At 33.7% G+C, this 20,320-nt stretch overlaps 1 protein-coding gene across 1 annotated transcript in view; it reads left to right on the forward strand.

Moving 5' to 3' along the window:
* Nucleotides 1–20,320, forward strand: part of LOC143248611 (uncharacterized) — a 73,459-nt gene that overhangs the window by 43,407 nt on the left and 9,732 nt on the right. The window contains exons 17-18 of the mRNA XM_076497114.1: nucleotides 2,384–3,164; nucleotides 17,446–17,579. Of these exons, the coding sequence (XP_076353229.1) occupies nucleotides 2,384–3,164; nucleotides 17,446–17,579 (915 nt within the window). The remainder of the gene's footprint in view (nucleotides 1–2,383; nucleotides 3,165–17,445; nucleotides 17,580–20,320) is intronic.

The following is a 20,320-nucleotide window of genomic DNA, read 5'->3' on the forward strand; positions in this document are numbered from 1 at the left end:
AGATCTAACAGTAAACATAAGTAGGCTTATCTTCCATGTATAGATCTAACAGTAAACATAAGTAGGCTTATCTTCCCTGTATAGATCAAATAGTAAACATAAGTAGGCTTATCTTCCCTGTATAGATCAAACAGTAAACATAAGTAGGCTTATCTTCCATGTATAGATCAAACAGTAAACATGAGTAGGCTTATCTTCCCTGTATAGATCTAACAGTAAACATAAGTAGGCTTATCTTCCATGTATAGATCTAACAGTAAACATAAGTAGGCTTATCTTCCATGTATAGATCAAACAGTAAACATAAGTAGGCTTATCTTCCATGTATAGATCTAACAGTAAACATAAGTAGGCTTATCTTCCCTGTATAGATCAAACAGTAAACATAAGTAGGCTTATCTTCCATGTATAGATCTAACAGTAAACATAAGTAGGCTTATCTTCCATGTATAGATCAAACAGTAAACATAAGTAGGCTTATCTTCCATGTATAGATCTAACAGTAAACATAAGTAGGCTTATCTTCCATGTATAGATCAAACAGTAAACATAAGTAGGCTTATCTTCCCTGTATAGATCTAACAGTAAACATAAGTAGGCTTATCTTCCATGTATAGATCTAACAGTAAACATAAGTAGGCTTATCTTCCCTGTATAGATCAAACAGTAAACATAAGTAGGCTTATCTTCCATGTATAGATCTAACAGTAAACATAAGTAGGCTTATCTTCCCTGTATAGATCTAACAGTAAACATAAGTAGGCTTATCTTCCCTGTATAGATCAAACAGTAAACATAAGTAGGCTTATCTTCCCTGTATAGATCTAACAGTAAACATAAGTAGGCTTATCTTCCCTGTATAGATCAAACAGTAAACATAAGTAGGCTTATCTTCCCTGTATAGATCTAACAGTAAACATAAGTAGGCTTATCTTCCCTGTATAGATCAAACAGTAAACATAAGTAGGCTTATCTTCCATATATAGATCTAACAGTAAACATAAGTAGCCTTATCTTCCCTGTATAGATCAAACATGCACTCTCTCAAACTGGTTGGTTACTTACTTATTGTGTGGCTCATGTCTTAAGCCTAATGTTTTTACATATACTATTGGATTCTCTCTTTCAATTTGTAGATCACACACACACACTACTACAATCATTTCTTAAACTTGCAGGTCACACACACATGTGTCATAAGGCTTATTATTCTCATGTTAAATCCATTCTTGAAATGAATGTATTAAACACATTGGTACAATAAATTATCCTAATGTTTGTGAGAACTAGCTGTTAACTTACCTATTTTGATTTAATTGTATCATTATCCACACAAGCTATGAAACCTAAAGCTTGTTATATTCAGATTTGTGAGGACTTATCTGATTTAACTGTACGTATCATAGTTCACACGAGCTATGAAACCTAACATTTGTGACATGTAGATTTGTGGGGACTTGCTAGATCTGACCTAGTTATATCATAACCTGCACAAGCTATGCAGCCTAACATTTGTGAGAAGCAGCTTTCTAGGGACTTGTGAGATATAACCTTGTACTATCATAATTCACACAAATTACAAAGAAACTGTTAATATCATTGCATTACTTGTCACAATATTTTTATGCTTCTAATTATCTTGTAACGTCCTAAATTTTAATTTTAATATTTATTTTTATACCTCCTAAAGATAAACTTGGAATATTTTTGATACATAGCTAATCTTGTGTGATATTTCAACTGCTATTTTGTGAGTTTGTTTTAATATTTGAAATGCAAATCTGATGTATTATACTATGATTTAAAATGTAATTCTGTAAATAGTATAATACATGACTCATTGTTGATGTCTCACTGACTTTTTAGCAACAATTACCTTTTTTGTAGGTTTTCTTTTTGCTAACTACAACCAAGTTAAGTTGCCAAAAGCTAGGAGTCCATAAGATTGTATTGTACTTGAGAGTTAATTGGTAAAAAGTTACTGGAGGCTATTCAAGTATATAGTGGTAATACAGTGGATGATATTCCTTACGAATGAATTATCTGTAATGTTTTGTAAGGGTTAAAAATGTCTACATGAAATACCATTTTGTTGAGCAAATGTTTGATGTAAGACAATTAGTAAAAAATTAATTTTTAAGAATTTGAAATGTTGGCCTTACCATTGTAATCAGGGAAAGATTAATACCATAATATAATCTTTCCTGGAAAACTATACATTTCAGAGTTTAATATAAAATATATACGCGTTAAAGCTTTCATATTTATAGAACAGAATATCACACGTGTGTTTGAGACTGATGAAAGTGATGTGAATGTTTTTCACACGTGTGTTTGAGACTGATACTAGGTAATGAAAGTGACGTGAATGTTTTATTGGCAGGCACGCAGCAGGAGCAAGATCACTTTTCAAACAGATCGATGCCACAACGGTTTCTTCCTCACCAGTCAAATCACCTTCTGCTGATCAAAAACGGGCTAGAGATGTACCTGTCTCCACTGTGTCTCCCTCAAGAGATACTGATGTTGTCAAATGTAGTGATCCAGTTTCTAAAGACGAAGTTGAAATTGATGCTACTCAGCTTACCCAACGTTTCAACTTTTTTGAAAACTACAAAGAGGAATCAAAAGAAAGGAAACGATTCCAGATCACTCCTCCACGAGAAACCAAAACAGAAGAATCTCCTGATAAAGAAATCGTAAGAGATCCCAACATCGTGAGATCTTCAGACACTGCTGATGAAGTCATCGTTACTGACACTGCTAAGAAGATGCTTGACAAGTTTAAGCAGCTGGAGAATCAGTCTGACAGTACCGATGTCCCAGCTGGTCCTAAGCCAGTAAAACGTATCACTCCGCCACGAGAGTACACAAAGATTGATGATGAACACGAGCCTTCGCCAGAGCCGGAAAGAGATCCCAACATAGTTCTCTGCAGCTATAAAAATGAAGATGACATAGCATGGGACACTGAAAAAGCCAAGAATCTTCGGGCTAAGTTTGAGCATTGGCAACCTGATGTTGAACAAGATAACACCAAAAATGAAAATGAAGTCCTACCAGAAACTGATACAGCTAAGAATTTGCGGGCCAAGTTTGAAGCTATTCGGGAAGAAAGGATAAACCCAAAAGAGAAACCAAAACCTAGAGTGAGGAGATTTGTAGTAAGTAGCTTAGCCATTCTTATTCTGATTGAAAGAACTCTGTTCAAAAAAGATTTTTGTTTATAACTTTTAAAATTATCTTGCTAAAACACATACTTGTTTTTGAAGCTGTTTGTAAATTATTAAATCTGATATAACAAATAATTTTGAAGACAGATATTAATTAAGACGTGACATGAACATGTTAAATACATCGGCTATTCTCTGTTATATCTGTGTGATAAATGTTGAGCATGACTGAATGCCTTGTTCCACATTTGACGTACTGATAAGTTTTTGTTTTCAATATTTTCGAATTTGTTTTTAGTTTTACTCGTTTTCTCAAAATAAATAATAAAAAACATTTAGCTCTATATTAAGCTGTCAAGTCACAATTATTTATGTTTTATATACAGGCATGTATGTCATGTGTACTAAACAGTGTTACCAAGATGTTTAATCACACATTCTATAACACTTTGTAAATGAAATTTATGCATGTTATAACACTTTCAATTGTGTTCCAAAGTGCTGACCCATTCAATTAATCATTAGTTATGGTATTGCTCCAGTTTACTTATAACCCTGCTGTAAACTTTTACATGTAGAGAAAGAATAGTGTAGAGTTAAAATGGATTTTCAAATGATAAATGTGCAGTCACGTTGATTAAAACATAAAACTGTAAAAGTTAAAGTTCGACTCAATCACTGATACTGCAGAACAGCCATAAGTAATTAGTACATGTTAACTGCTTATCTGGATTCTCTCCAACTCTCAATAGATCCGTACACGTGTCCCCAGAATATCAGTTTTTTAGTGTGTTTCTGTCTTTTGGGAACAGCAGTTGCTAAACAAATTAAAAACAAAGTAAATTAGTCAGAATTACTTTTTGAGTTTTTATCTCTGTTTGATTTAAAACTAAGACACTGTTTGCTCCTTAAGTTTCCATGTGCTCATCATTGGTAGATTTCTTAGTTTTGGAACACAGGTGAATAACCCAATACTGATATGTATATTTACCTCACAGGAGATTTTAGTTGTTTAACAGGAAATATTTAATTTTTTAAAAATTTATCTTGGATTACTGAGTATGTGCCTATATATGTATAAAGTTCCTTGTGAGCACTGGACATGTTGCCATGTACATACACCTCTGGCTAAAATATTAAGGCCAATGAACATAAAGAATAAATATGCATTTTGCATTGTTAGACTCAACCACTTATTTGAGTAGAGCTTTAAAAGACGAAAATAAGAAAAGGGAAAATAAAAATAAAAAACTTTTATAGCATTTAATAGGGAAAATGTGAACACTATGAAATTAGCCTAAATACTAGCTGGTCAAAAGTTTAAGACCATACTGAAACAAAGCGTTAATCGGTAAACATGTAACGAAAATTAGTCATTTGTGTTCAAGCATTAGCATTGTCAACATCTCCCACTTACATCTCCTGTGTTACATTGGGTATAAACATGGCAAAGGCTAAAAAGTTGACAGAGTTTGAACATGGCAGAATTGTTGAGCTGCAAAAGCAAGATCTCTCCCAACGTGCCACCGCTGGTGAGATTAGACACAATAAAACTGCTGTTGCAAATTTCTTAAAATACCCTGAAGAATACGGAAGGAGGATTTCAAGTGGTTAGCCCAAGAAAATTTCGTGGTCATTGAGCAGGACGATTCGATGGGTTGTCCAGCAAGACACCAGTTGATTGCCGAATCAGATTAAGGTCCTCACGGATGCAGAATGCAGCTCAAGAACAATAAGATGGCATCTACAGGAGAAAGGCTTCAAAAACCGTAAGCGTCTTGAAAGGTCACGTCTCCTTCTACACCACAAAACAGTTCAGTTAAACATTGCTGAGAAGCATCAAACATGGGATGTAGAAAAGTGGATGAAGGTTTTGTTTTCTGATGAGAAAAATTTCCCCTGGATGATTCAGATGGCATCCAATGTTACTGGCGTGATAAGGATATCCCACCGGAGACATTTTTTACACGACACAATGGAGGAGATTCCATCATGATCTAGGGTGCTTTCTCCTTCCATGGAACAATGGAGCTTCAGGTTATACAGGGGTGTCAAACAGCAGCTGGCTACTTTGGCATGTTGGAGAGAGCATCCTTATTAATTGAAGGCCCTCGCTTGTGTGGAAATGACTGGATCTTTCAGCAGGACAATGCTGCAATCCACAATGCCCACAGGACAAAGGACTTTTTCATGGTGAATAACATGATTATTTTGGATGAAACTTAACCCTATTGAAAATGTTTGGGGGTGGATGGCAAGGGAAGTCTATAGAAATGGACGTCAGTTCCAAACAGTGCATGATCTTTGTGAAGCCATCTTCGCCACTTGGAATAACATTCCAGCCAGCCTTCTGCAAACGCTTATATCGACCATGCCAAAGCGAATGTTTGAAGTTATTCACAATGACGGCCATGCAACTCACTACTGAGACCTCTTGTTGGGCATTTCCTACCCTGTTTAGGACTTCTTTTTGGTATGGTCTTACACTTTTGACCAGCTAGTATTTAGGCTAATTTCATAGTGTTCACATTTTCTCTAATAAATGCTAAAAAGTTTTTTATTTTTATTTTCCCTTTTCTTATTTTCATCTTTCGAAGCTCTACTCAAATAAGTGGTCGAGTCTAACAATGCAAAATGCATATTTTTTCTTTATGTTCATTGGCCTTACGATTTTGGCCAGCACTGAGCACTGGATATGTCCCTATAATAGCACCTTATGAAAACTGGGTGTTTCATCTTGTACATACACAATTTCTTGTGGTCACTGGGTATGCCACCATGTACATATATAGTTCCTAGTGAGCACTGGGTGTGTCACCATGTACATATTTAGTTCCTAGTGATAACTGGGTGTGTCACTATGCACATATATAGTCCCTGTGATAACTGGGTGTGCCACCATGTACATATATAGTTCCTAGTGAGCACTGGGTGTGTCACCATGTACATATTTAGTTCCTAGTGATAACTGGGTGTGTCACTATGCACATATATAGTTCCTAGTGAGCACTGGGTGTGTCAACATGTACATATATAGTTTCTAGTGATAACTGGGTGTGTCACCATGTAGGTATATAGCTCCTGTGATAACTGGGTGTGTCACCATGTAGGTATATAGCTCCTGTGATAACTGGGTGTGTCACCATGTACGTATATAGTTCCTTGTGATCACTGGGTGTTTCACCATGTACATATATAGTTTCTAGTGATAACTGGGTGTTTCACCATGTACATATATAGTTTCTAGTGATAACTGGGTGTGTCACCGTGTACGTATATAGTCCCTGTGATAACTGGGTGTGTCACCATGTACATATATTGTTCCTAGTGAGCACTGGGTGTGTCACCATGTACATATATAGTTCCTAGTGATAACTGGGTGTGTTGGCATGTACATATATAATTCCTAGTGATAACTGGGTGTGTCACCATGTACATATATAGTTTCTAGTGATAACTGGGTGTGTCACCGTGTAGGTATATAGCTCCTGTGATAACTGGGTGTGTCACCGTGCAGGTATATAGCTCCTATGATAACTGGGTGTGTCACCATGTATGTATATAGTTCCTTGTGATCACTGGGTGTGTCACCATGTACATATATAATTCCTAGTGATAACTGGGTGTGTCACCGTGTAGGTATATAGCTCCTGTGATAACTGGGTGTGTCACCGTGTAGGTATATAGCTCCTGTGATAACTGGGTGTGTCACCGTGTAGGTATATAGCTCCTGTGATAAATGGGTGTGTCACCGTGTAGGTATATAGCTCCTGTGATAACTGGGTGTGTCACCGTAGGTATATAGCTCCTGTGATAACTGGGTGTGTCACCGTGTAGGTATATAGCTCCTGTGATAACTGGGTGTGTCACCATGTACGTATATAGTTCCTTGTGATCACTGGGTGTGTCACCATGTACATATATAATTCCTAGTGATAACTGGGTGTGTCACCGTGTAGGTATATAGCTCCTGTGATAACTGGGTGTGTCACCGTGTAGGTATATAGCTCCTGTGATAACTGGGTGTGTCACCGTGTAGGTATATAGCTCCTGTGATAACTTGGTGTGTCACCATGTACGTATATAGTTCCTTGTAATCACTGGGTGTGTCACCATGTACATATATAGTTCCTGTGATAACTGGGTGTGTCACCGTGTACGTATATAGTCTCTGTGATAACTGGGTGTGTCACCGTGTACGTATACAATTGATAAATAAATTAATGTGGTAGCCTAACCACTGTGGTTGCTATAACAACTTTGTGAAGCCATGCATGACAGAATATCTAGAACATTTGTATTATGATGAACGTGTAGTTTTTAATTTAAAAAAAAGTCAAATATTCTATTGTGGCATGCAGATAACCAGCTGAGTCTCAGTTATGAAACCAAAGTACAAATAGTCCTGCTTCTGTGAATCTCAATAATAAAGATATATATTTGTGTGTGTGGCACATTAGATCCCCCTGTGGTTGTACTGGACAAAAATCCCCCATCAATTTGTTCTTACCCCACTTATGTGGGAGCATGCTGAAGTAATTGACGATGTTGGATTAACTTTCTAATCTGAAATTAACCAAGAGTTCTGCATCCTACAAATCACCAGTCATGTTGGGTGGTGTGAGATACTAACCAGTTAACAAGTACAGTGATGTGAAACCTGTTGCATGCTTTGTTATCCAAAAGAAGTACAGGCTTTCTTGTGAAGATCTGACGTGATTACGTTCTTCTTCAGTGAGCTCATTCGTCAAGATCCTGAATTCCCAGCTGGTGCTTGGTCTGATGACAAAGTGAAGTCTGCAGATGGAGGAAAGAAACTCAATGAAGATATATTTTTGTAGTGGCTTAAGTCAAGTATCGTCCAATAAAACGTATCATCAATATTTCTTCTAAATTATTTCTGCCTTGGTTATGTGCGTTATGCCTTCTGTGATGTTCTTAGACCTGAGCTTCTCACTGGATGCTTGCTTCATAGACATAAGCTTCTTACTGGATTTCTGCTTGTTAAATGTAAACTATCTTATTCTGGGTGACTGAGGAATTGTACTTTATTAAAGGGAAAACACATAGATGAGGAATATTGGAAGAAGTTACTCAAAATTTTTGCAATATGTTCCGTTCGGCTGAATGTGTTGTGGATTTTTTTTATAGGACAGAAAAGTGTATATTTTTGCTTATATATATATATATATATATATATACACACATTCTTGTTACACTTTTATGATTTAACTTTTTAATACAAAATCTGTTATGAGAAATATGAATTTCTGTATGCACTCAAGTGACAGTTTTTAAATATTTATATTTGAAAGTCCAGGGATTGGATAGATGCAATAAATACTTAAATTTTATTACAATTTTTTGTTAGTTCTATAATGTTGAATGTACATATCATCAATTAAAGATGCTAACTGAATTAATTGACAGTTTAAATTGTTATTTATGGTATTAAGGTACTTATGATAAAATCGCTTTGCATAGATACGTAACATAGGGAGTTACTTATTGCTGTTATATGTTATATAAGTAATGAAAAAACGTTTCATATAATTTTAATAAACAACTTATTGTCACTTATGTTTGTAAAGCTTTTTATTGTAGCAGTTATGACATTTTTTTCTGGTTTTAAGACGCAAGGTGGACTCAAGTCGTACGTGAATGTATAAATTATATTGTTTGTTTTTTATTATATACTAACTAGCATGTATTTTCTAATACAGGTTACATTAAGGATTCAAATACCAAATCTGAAAAACAAAACAAAAATTCATTCAATCCTATATATAAATTAATGGTAATGAAACTGAATTTTTTTTTATTTTATTTTTCCAATGTTTGGTTCTGAGGTTGAATCTGTGTCACTTTATATCCAAACATTACAAAACCATTATAACTATTAGGTGACAGTTTGAAACGTGTTTGGTGATGTAAAACCTTGTGTTTAGTTATAAATCGAAACTATTAATAATTCATATATAATTTCATATATAAATTGTTGTTTATTGAAATCAGTTGTAGCTCATTTCAGAAATAAAGTGATTTTTTTTCCATTGAAAGATTTTCTATCATTTCAGCTACTCATAACTTCTTAATTACATAAAAACATTTATAACCTATATATATATATATTATCTTTATTTTTTAGTTTTAAGTTTAAAGATTTTTTGAGAAAAACTTATCTCCAAATACTCTTTAAAGTTTCCATTAGTTTTAAACCATTTCAACAAATTTTCTTTATAAGTGGTACCCATACTGTGGTGTGCAGCCCCTGAAGGTACTTATCTAGGGTTTTACAAAAGCCATGAAAAAAGATCAAAAATAAAACAAGTTCCACATCTCTGAATTGGATGATAGTCTGGAAGGGTTACTTATATATTCCACAAGCCTGGACTCACTGTTCATGTATTCTTGTATCATTCATGGACTATTTCTTTTGATTGACATTTTTATTAATATAAATCACTTTCAACTTTGATTTAAACAAATTATATGCATCAGAAGTATGCCACTTGTTCCAAGATCCAACTGGAGGTACCATAAAGGTTTGTTTGTTTGTTTGTCTTGGAATTTCGCACAAAGCTACTCGAGGGCTATCTGTGCTAGCCGTCCCTAATTTAGCAGTGTAAGACTAGAGGGAAGGCAGCTAGTCATCACCACCCACTGCCAACTCTTGGGCTACTCTTTTACCAATGAATAGTGGGATTGACCGTCACATTATAACGCCCCCAGTGCTAGGAGGGTGAGCATGTTTGGCGTGACATGGGCTCAAACCTGCGACCCTCGGATTACGAGTCGAGCGCCTTATGCGCTTGGCAATGCCAGGCCCGTACCATAAAGGGTTGCTGCTCTAAATCATATTAACAGTTTTCTATTTTGTCTGTTTGGACTTCACCTTCTACAGATTTGATTTGCTGACACTGTTTGTAAAAGATGTTCATTTTTTTACTTTGTATGTGAATAATACAAAAAATCAAAGAGCACACATATTAATTAATATGATGTAATAAATTAACTAAAAAAACTAAATGTTTCAAATTCTTTCATTACTATGAAATTGAAAAAAAAAAGCATCTTATTTCTAATCACATAATTAATGGGAAGTAATCCTTTTTAATAATGCTAACTTTGGTAGAAGCTGTTATCTCTAATAAAAAAAATAAATAAAATTAATCGTAAAATTACCAGTGTGTAGTCCACATGAATATCATTGGGTTTTTGTAAACACATTTTTCCAAGCTGTTTATACACTCAGTTGTTCGGGAATCCAGGACCTACTTATTTACAAGGTCCCAAATAACGTGGATCATACAAAGAAATGTAAACAGAAATGTTGCAAGTAATTTTGAAGCCTTTTAAGCATCTTATTCAGGAAATAATTGATTTATTCCAATTTGTTTTGGAAAAAGAAAATTATTTGGTAGGATTCAACATGTGAACATCACCAGTGATGTTGATAAATAAAACCAGTTGTGTAATTTGAGGGTTAAAAGTTTTGTGTTTTATTAAAGTCAAGCCCTAATACTTATATCGATCCATGTGCTCATGTGGTGACTGTCCTTACCGGAGATGCTGTACTAGTGGATTGTCAGTTAACAACTGTTCAAAGCTTGTGTAAGCTTAATTAATTGTTGTTTATATTTGTGTTTGCAGTTGAGGATAAATTGTGAGCTGTTTTAATCACATCTATAGAAGACTGTTTCAGTAAACCATCTCTTGTTGTGTTAGTAATGGTAATTTAACTTTTATTTTCTGACATGAAAGGTTTCTTTTTAGATGGAAATTGAATTTTACTGTGCACACACTGTTTAGTAATTTCTTATTTTTCAATAAAACAGTTCACTGGTTTACTTCACTATTTCTTTCTTTCATTGATACAGTAGATCACGAGAAATTTTTATATTAGTGTAATAGAGAGATGCATAATGTTTACCGTATACTATATTATTCGGGTAATAACAATGGGTCTAACCCTGTTGTTCTAGGTAAACAAGTCAGCGTGTTTTGTTAGTATAGTAGTGATTAAATGGAATACTTAACAGTTTCATAAAGATAGGAGTAACTATGTGAAAACTTAGACAGTTTTGTCAGTAAAATAGTAATTTATAGGAAGACTTCTTAGTTTGATTAACCAATTTTTATACTGGGACACAGGACAGGTTAGATGCACTTAAAAGATTCTTTTTAAAATTGTAAGACAAGAAAAGTTGGATAAGTTTTAAAGACTTAAAACTGAAAGACAGAACAGTTTGGATAAGCTTTATGGTAGTTTCAGTATTGGAAGACAGGACTGATTGGATAACTTTTATGGTAGTTTTAGTATTGAAAGAGAGGACAGATTGGATAAATTTAAAATAATTTTAAAATTGAAAGGCTGGACAACATGGATAAGTTTTATGGTAGTTTTAGCACATGAAAGACAGGACAGTTTGGATATGTTTTGCACTAGTTTTAACATTGGAAGACCATACAGTTTGGATATATTTTGTGGTAGTTTTAACATTGAAAGACCATACAGTTTGGATATGTTTTGTGGTAGTTTTAACATTGAAAGACCATACAGTTTGGATATGTTTTGTGGTAGTTTTAACATTGTAAGACCGTACAGTTTGGATATGTTTTGTGGTAGTTTTAACATTGGAAGACCATACAGTTTGGATATGTTTTGTGGTAGTGTTAACATAGTAAGACCGTACAGTTTGGATATGTTTATCATTGGTTTTAAACGTTTTTGAAGATTGTTTGATGTATCACAATACAGTGAAGTTATTTATATATTGAATTTTAGAATGAATTAAGTACATGATTTTATTGGTAACTTAGAGTAGATTTTGTTTTAATGTAACTTTTAAGAAATTTTGTGTAAAAATAAAACAAATATCAGATATTTTGAGTGATAACAAGTACAATGACAACTTACCTAGTGAGTTTTGTATAACGTGTATTTTATGACAACTTACCTAGTGAGTTTTGTATAACGTGTATTTTATGACAACTTACCTTGTGAGTTTTGTATAGTGTGTATTTTATGACAACTTACCTAGTGAGTTTTGTATAACGTGTATTTTATGACAACTTACCTAGTGAGTTTTGTATAACGTGTATTTTATGACAACTTACCTTGTGAGTTTTGTATAGTGTGTATTTTATGACAACTTACCTAGTGAGTTTTGTATAGTGTGTATTTTATGACAACTTACCTAGTGAGTTTTGTATAACGTGTATTTTATGACAACTTACCTTGTGAGTTTTGTATAACGTGTATTTTATGACAACTTACCTAGTGAGTTTTGTATAACGTGTATTTTATGACAACTTACCTTGTGAGTTTTGTATAGTGTGTATTTTATGACAACTTACCTAGTGAGTTTTGTATAACGTGTATTTTATGACAACTTACGTAGTGAGTTTTGTATAGAATGTATTTTATGACAACTTACCTGGTGAGTTTTGTATAGTGTGTATTTTATGACAACTTACCTAGTGAGTTTTGTATAACGTGTATTTTATGACAACTTACCTAGTGAGTTTTGTATAACGTGTATTTTATGACAACTTACGTAGTGAGTTTTGTATAGAATGTATTTTATGACAACTTACCTGGTGAGTTTTGTATAGTGTGTATTTTATGACAACTTACCTAGTGAGTTTTGTATAGCGTGTATTTTATGACAACTTACCTAGTGAGTTTTGTATAACGTGTATTTTATGACAACTTACCTAGTGAGTTTTGTATAACGTGTATTTTATGACAACTTACCTAGTGAGTTTTGTATAACGTGTATTTTATGACAACTTACCTAGTGAGTTTTGTATAACGTGTATTTTATGACAACTTACCTTGTGAGTTTTGTATAACGCGTATTTTATGACAACTTACCTAGTGAGTTTTGTATAACGTGTATTTTATGACAACTTACCTAGTGAGTTTTGTATAACGTGTATTTTATGACAACTTACCTAGTGAGTTTTGTATAACGTGTATTTTATGAGAACTTACCTAGTGAGTTTTGTATAACGTGTATTTTATGACAACTTACGTTGTGAGTTTTGTATAACGTGTATTTTATGACAACTTACCTAGTGAGTTTTGTATAGTGTGTATTTTATGACAACTTACCTTGTGAGTTTTGTATAGCGTGTATTTTATGACAACTTACCTAGTGAGTTTTGTATAATGTGTATTTTATGACAACTTACCTTGTGAGTTTTGTATAGTGTGTATTTTATGACAACTTACCTAGTGAGTTTTGTATAACGTGTATTTTATGACAACTTACCTAGTGAGTTTTGTATAGTGTGTATTTTATGACAACTTACCTAGTGAGTTTTGTATAACGTGTATTTTATGACAACTTACGTAGTGAGTTTTGTATAGAACGTATTTTATGACAACTTACCTGGTGAGTTTTGTATAGTGTGTATTTTATGACAACTTACCTAGTGAGTTTTGTATAGCGTGTATTTTATGACAACTTATCTAGTGAGTTTTGTATAACGTGTATTTTATGACAACTTACCTAGTGAGTTTTGTATAACGTGTATTTTATGACAACTTACCTAGTGAGTTTTGTATAGTGTGTATTTTATGACAAATTACCTTGTGAGTTTTGTATAACGTGTATTTTATGACAAATTACCTTGTGAGTTTTGTATAACGTGTATTTTATGACAACTTACCTAGTGAGTTTTGTATAACGTGTATTTTATGACAACTTACCTAGTGAGTTTTATATAACGTGTATTTTATGACAACTTACGTTGTGAGTTTTGTATAACGTGTATTTTATGACAACTTACCTAGTGAGTTTTGTATAGTGTGTATTTTATGACAACTTACCTTGTGAGTTTTGTATAGCGTGTATTTTATGACAACTTACCTAGTGAGTTTTGTATAATGTGTATTTTATGACAACTTACCTTGTGAGTTTTGTATAGTGTGTATTTTATGACAACTTACCTAGTGAGTTTTGTATAACGTGTATTTTATGACAACTTACCTAGTGAGTTTTGTATAGTGTGTATTTTATGACAACTTACCTTGTGAGTTTTGTATAGCGTGTATTTTATGACAACTTACCTAGTGAGTTTTGTATAACGTGTATTTTATGACAACTTACCTAGTGAGTTTTGTATAACGTGTATTTTATGACAACTTACCTTGTGAGTTTTGTATAACGTGTATTTTATGACAACTTACCTAGTGAGTTTTGTATAACGTGTATTTTATGACAACTTACCTAGTGAGTTTTGTATAGTGTGTATTTTATGACAACTTACCTAGTGAGTTTTGTATAACGTGTATTTTATGACAACTTACGTAGTGAGTTTTGTATAGAATGTATTTTATGACAACTTACCTGGTGAGTTTTGTATAGTGTGTATTTTATGACAACTTACCTAGTGAGTTTTGTATAGCGTGTATTTTATGACAACTTATCTAGTGAGTTTTGTATAACGTGTATTTTATGACAACTTACCTAGTGAGTTTTGTATAACGTGTATTTTATGACAACTTACCTTGTGAGTTTTGTATAGTGTGTATTTTATGACAACTTACCTTGTGAGTTTTGTATAACGTGTATTTTATGACAACTTACCTAGTGAGTTTTGTATAACGTGTATTTTATGACAACTTACCTAGTGAGTTTTGTATAACGTGTATTTTATGACAACTTACCTAGTGAGTTTTGTATAACGTGTATTTTATGACAACTTACCTAGTGAGTTTTGTATAACGTGTATTTTATGACAACTTACCTTGTGAGTTTTGTATAACGCGTATTTTATGACAACTTACCTAGTGAGTTTTGTATAACGTGTATTTTATGACAACTTACCTAGTGAGTTTTGTATAACGTGTATTTTATGACAACTTACCTAGTGAATTTTGTATAACGTGTATTTTATGACAACTTACCTAGTGAGTTTTGTATAACGTGTATTTTATGAGAACTTACCTAGTGAGTTTTGTATAACGTGTATTTTATGACAACTTACGTTGTGAGTTTTGTATAACGTGTATTTTATGACAACTTACCTAGTGAGTTTTGTATAGTGTGTATTTTATGACAACTTACCTTGTGAGTTTTGTATAGCGTGTATTTTATGACAACTTACCTAGTGAGTTTTGTATAATGTGTATTTTATGACAACTTACCTTGTGAGTTTTGTATAGTGTGTATTTTATGACAACTTACCTAGTGAGTTTTGTATAACGTGTATTTTATGACAACTTACCTAGTGAGTTTTGTATAGTGTGTATTTTATGACAACTTACCTTGTGAGTTTTGTATAGCGTGTATTTTATGACAACTTACCTAGTGAGTTTTGTATAACGTGTATTTTATGACAACTTACCTAGTGAGTTTTGTATAACGTGTATTTTATGACAACTTACCTTGTGAGTTTTGTATAACGTGTATTTTATGACAACTTACCTAGTGAGTTTTGTATAACGTGTATTTTATGACAACTTACCTAGTGAGTTTTGTATAGTGTGTATTTTATGACAACTTACCTTGTGAGTTTTGTATAGCGTGTATTTTATGACAACTTACCTAGTGAGTTTTGTATAGAATGTATTTTATGACAACTTACCTGGTGAGTTTTGTATAGTGTGTATTTTATGACAACTTACCTAGTGAGTTTTGTATAGCGTGTATTTTATGACAACTTATCTAGTGAGTTTTGTATAACGTGTATTTTATGACAACTTACCTAGTGAGTTTTGTATAACGTGTATTTTATGACAACTTACCTAGTGAGTTTTGTATAGTGTGTATTTTATGACAAATTACCTTGTGAGTTTTGTATAACGTGTATTTTATGACAAATTACCTTGTGAGTTTTGTATAACGTGTATTTTATGACAACTTACCTAGTGAGTTTTGTATAACGTGTATTTTATGACAACTTACCTAGTGAGTTTTGTATAACGTGTATTTTATGACAACTTACCTGGCGAGTTTTGTATAACGTGTATTTTATGACAACTTACCTTGTGAGTTTTGTATAACTTGTATTTTATGACAACGTACCTAGTGAGTTTTGTATAACGTGTATTTTATGACAACTTACCTAGTGAGTTTTGTATAACGTGTATTTTATGACAACTTACCTAGTGAGTTTTGTATAACGTGTATTTTATGACAACTTATCTTGTGAGTTTTGTATAACGTGTATTTTATGACAACTTACCTAGTGAGTTTTGTATAGTGTGTATTTTATGACAACTTACCTAGTGAGTTTTGTATAACGTGTATTTTATGACAACTTACCTTGTGAGTTTTGTATAACGTGTATTTTATGACAACTTACCTAGTGAGTTTTGTATAACGTGTATTTTATGACAACTTACCTAGTGAGTTTTGTATAGTGTGTATTTTATGACAACTTACCTAGTGAGTTTTGTATAACGTGTATTTTATGACAACTTACCTTGTGAGTTTTGTATAACGTGTATTTTATGACAACTTACCTTGTGAGTTTTGTATAACGTGTATTTTATGACAACTTACCTAGTGAGTTTTGTATAACGTGTATTTTATGACAACTTACCTTGTGAGTTTTGTATAACGTGTATTTTATGACAACTTACCCAGTGAGTTTTGTATAACGTGTATTTTATGACAATTTACCTAGTGAGTTTTGTATAGTGTGTATTTTATGACAACTTACCTAGTGAGTTTTGTATAACGTGTATTTTATGACAACTTACCTTGTGAGTTTTGTATAACGTGTATTTTATGACAACTTACCTAGTGAGTTTTGTATAACGTGTATTTTATGACAACTTACCTAGTGAGTTTTGTATAACGTGTATTTTATGACAACTTACCTTGTGAGTTTTGTATAACGTGTATTTTATGACAACTTACCTTGTGAGTTTTGTAGTATATTTTTCTCCCTCTGTGGATATGTACATTCATTTTTATATAGATTATACATGTGAAGGTTATTTTTTAGCCTACATAGAATATTTATTGTGAATTATTAGAAAAGAAAACAAAAAGTTCCATTATAGGTATAGTTAGCTATTAGAAAGAACTATATATATGTATTTGATATTGTTTCTAAATAGATTAACCTAAAGCAATAAAAGTAATGTTCTGAAAGGATATTTAACTATGGAAGACTCCTATTTCTCTGTAAAAAATATTACTTTTGTTGTTTAATGAGAAGTTTTGGTTGTAACACATATTACAGTTCTTTTATCAGCCATTCATTGTTTTTAGAGAAGTTTAATAAAATTACTGATGTTTGACTTTAGGACTTACAATCGCCCTCGGGAGAAGATTGTGATGTTTGTGGGAAGCGATTATACCCTGTGGAAAAGATGGAGGCTAGTGGAGTTAAATTCCACCGTAACTGTTTTCGCTGCACATATTGTAACACCATGTTGAGGTATGAAGTGTCCAACATTCTCAACAACTTACTAATAAATTAGTGGTTACGTCTGTTTATTTTGTGTGAAAATCTAACTTGAAAATTTTTTTCTAATGACTAATATCAGAAACTCTGCTGTTCTACTCACAAAATATTTAAGTGGGACAGGAGAGTTTCTATTTGTATCTTAACTAAATTAAGCCAGTGTATCTGTAATTGTAAGTTTGGTAGCCATATAATATTGCTTCAATCTCTGTATATATACGAACAGGATGCTGATGTCCCTCTGTCCACAAAACTCCTCCCCAGTTTACGTCTAATTCGGATAAAACTTCACACGGTTTTCTGAGATCACCAGGAAAAGTTCTTGATAAAGTTTTGTTACAAATGAGTCTCTCTTATTTAGTGCATGTGTCTACATATTTTAAGAAATATGGCAACAATAGCTTAATATTGTATCAAAAGAAAAACATTTTAAAATAAGACCTCACTGAAATGAAAAAGATAATAGGACCTTATTTTACGACATGTTTTTCAAAATCTTTTAAATAATGGAGAAGTACTTCTTTCGTTTTTAATAATGTATATTTATTATTATCAAATAAATCACTTTTTTTTTTAAAGTAGAACTTCTAAAATTCTGGTAAAAGGAGGTTAATGCAGGGCTTAAAAGTGAATCTTCCAAGAGGAGAATCATTGTGATATTTCAGAGTAAAAGTGAGTTTACCTGCTGGACAATCAAAGTGTATGATATGAACTGTTCTGTGACTGAAGGAATCTTGTAATAACTCAGTCTTTGTAAGCGACACAAGTATATCATTACTTCAGTTTGAGTACGAAGTGATTGAAACATCAAAATTTATGAGTCCAAAAACTGCACAATGAAAAACTGACTTAACATGGAAAAAAAGTCTGAAGCTTTGAGAAATGAAATGAAACTTTAGGAACAACTTGCAGAGATAGACAGGCTTGGTCACCAAGTTAGGAGGCTAGCTTTGATGAAAAGAGGTCAGGAACAAGTTACAGAGATAGACAGGCTTGGTCACCAAGTTAAGAGGCTAGCTTTGATGAAAAGAGGTCAGGAACAAGTTAGAGAGATAGATAGGCTTGGTCATCAAGTTAGGAGACTAGCTTTGATGAAAAGAGGTCAGGAACAAGTTACAGAGATAGACAGGCTTGGTCATCAAGTTAGGAGACTAGCTTTGATGAAAAGAGGTCAGGAACAAGTTAGAGAGATAGATAGGCTTGGTCATCAAGTTAGGAGACTAGCTTTGATGAAAAGAGGTCAGGAACAAGTTAGAGAGATAGACAGGCTTGGTCACCAAGTTAAGAGGCTAGCTCTGATGAAAAGAAGCCAAGAACAAGTTACAGAGATAGACAGGCTTGGTCACCAAGTTAAGAGGCTAGCTCTGATGAAAAGAGGTCAGGAACAAGTTACAGAGATAGATAGGCTTGGTCATCAAGTCAGGAGACTAGCTTTGATGAAAAGAGGTCAGGAACAAGTTAGAGAGATAGATAGGCTTGGTCATCAAGTTAGGAGGCTAGCTCTGATGAAAAGAGGTCAGGAACAAGTTAGAGAGATAGATAGGCTTGGTCATCAAGTTAGAAGACTAGCTTTGATGAAAAGAGGTCAGGAACAAGTTAGAGAGATAGATAGGCTTGGTCATCAAGTTAGGAGGCTAGCTCTGATGAAAAGAGGTCAGGAACAAGTTACAGAGATAGATAGGCTTGGTCATCAAGTTAAGAGGCTAGCTCTGATGAAAAGAGGTCAGGAACAAGTTACAGAGATAGATAGGCTTGGTCATCAAGTTAGGAGACTAGCTTTGATGAAAAGAGGTCAGGAACAAGTTAGAGAGATAGATAGGCTTGGTCATCAAGTTAGGAGGCTAGCTCTGATGAAAAGAGGTCAGGAACAAGTTACAGAGATAGATAGGCTTGGTCATCAAGTTAGGAGACTAGCTTTGATGAAAGGAGGTCAGGAACAAGTTAGAGAGATAGACAGGCTTGGTCATCAAGTTAAGAGGCTAGCTTTGATGAAAAGAAGCCAAGAACAACTTGCAGAGATAGACAGGCTTGGTCATCAAGTTAGGAGGCTAGCTCTGATGAAAAGAGGTCAGGAACAAGTTACAGAGATAGATAGGCTTGGTCATCAAGTTAGGAGACTAGCTTTGATGAAAAGAGGTCAGGAACAAGTTAGAGAGATAGACAGGCTTGGTCATCAAGTTAGGAGGCTAGCTCTGATGAAAAGAGGTCAGGAACAAGTTACAGAGATAGATAGGCTTGGTCATCAAGTTAGGAGACTAGCTTTGATGAAAAGAGGTCAGGAACAAGTTAGAGAGATAGACAGGCTTGGTCATCAAGTTAAGAGGCTAGCTTTGATGAAAAGAAGCCAAGAACAACTTGCAGAGATAGACAGGCTTGGTCATCAAGTTAGGAGACTAGCTTTGATGAAAAGAGGTCAGGAACAAGTTAGAGAGATAGATAGGCTTGGTCACCAAGTTAAGAGGCTAGCTTTGATGAAAAGAGGTCAGGAACAAGTTAGAGAGATAGATAGGCTTGGTCATCAAGTTAAGAGGCTAGCTCTGATGAAAAGAGGTCAGGAACAAGTTACAGAGATAGATAGGCTTGGTCATCAAGTTAGGAGACTAGCTTTGATGAAAAGAGGTCAGGAACAAGTTAGAGAGATAGACAGGCTTGGTCATCAAGTTAAGAGGCTAGCTCTGATGAAAAGAGGTCAGGAACAAGTTACAGAGATAGAT

The sequence above is a fragment of the Tachypleus tridentatus genome, chromosome 4 (assembly GCF_004210375.1).
Source record: "Tachypleus tridentatus isolate NWPU-2018 chromosome 4, ASM421037v1, whole genome shotgun sequence".
Lineage (NCBI taxonomy): Eukaryota > Metazoa > Arthropoda > Merostomata > Xiphosura > Limulidae > Tachypleus > Tachypleus tridentatus.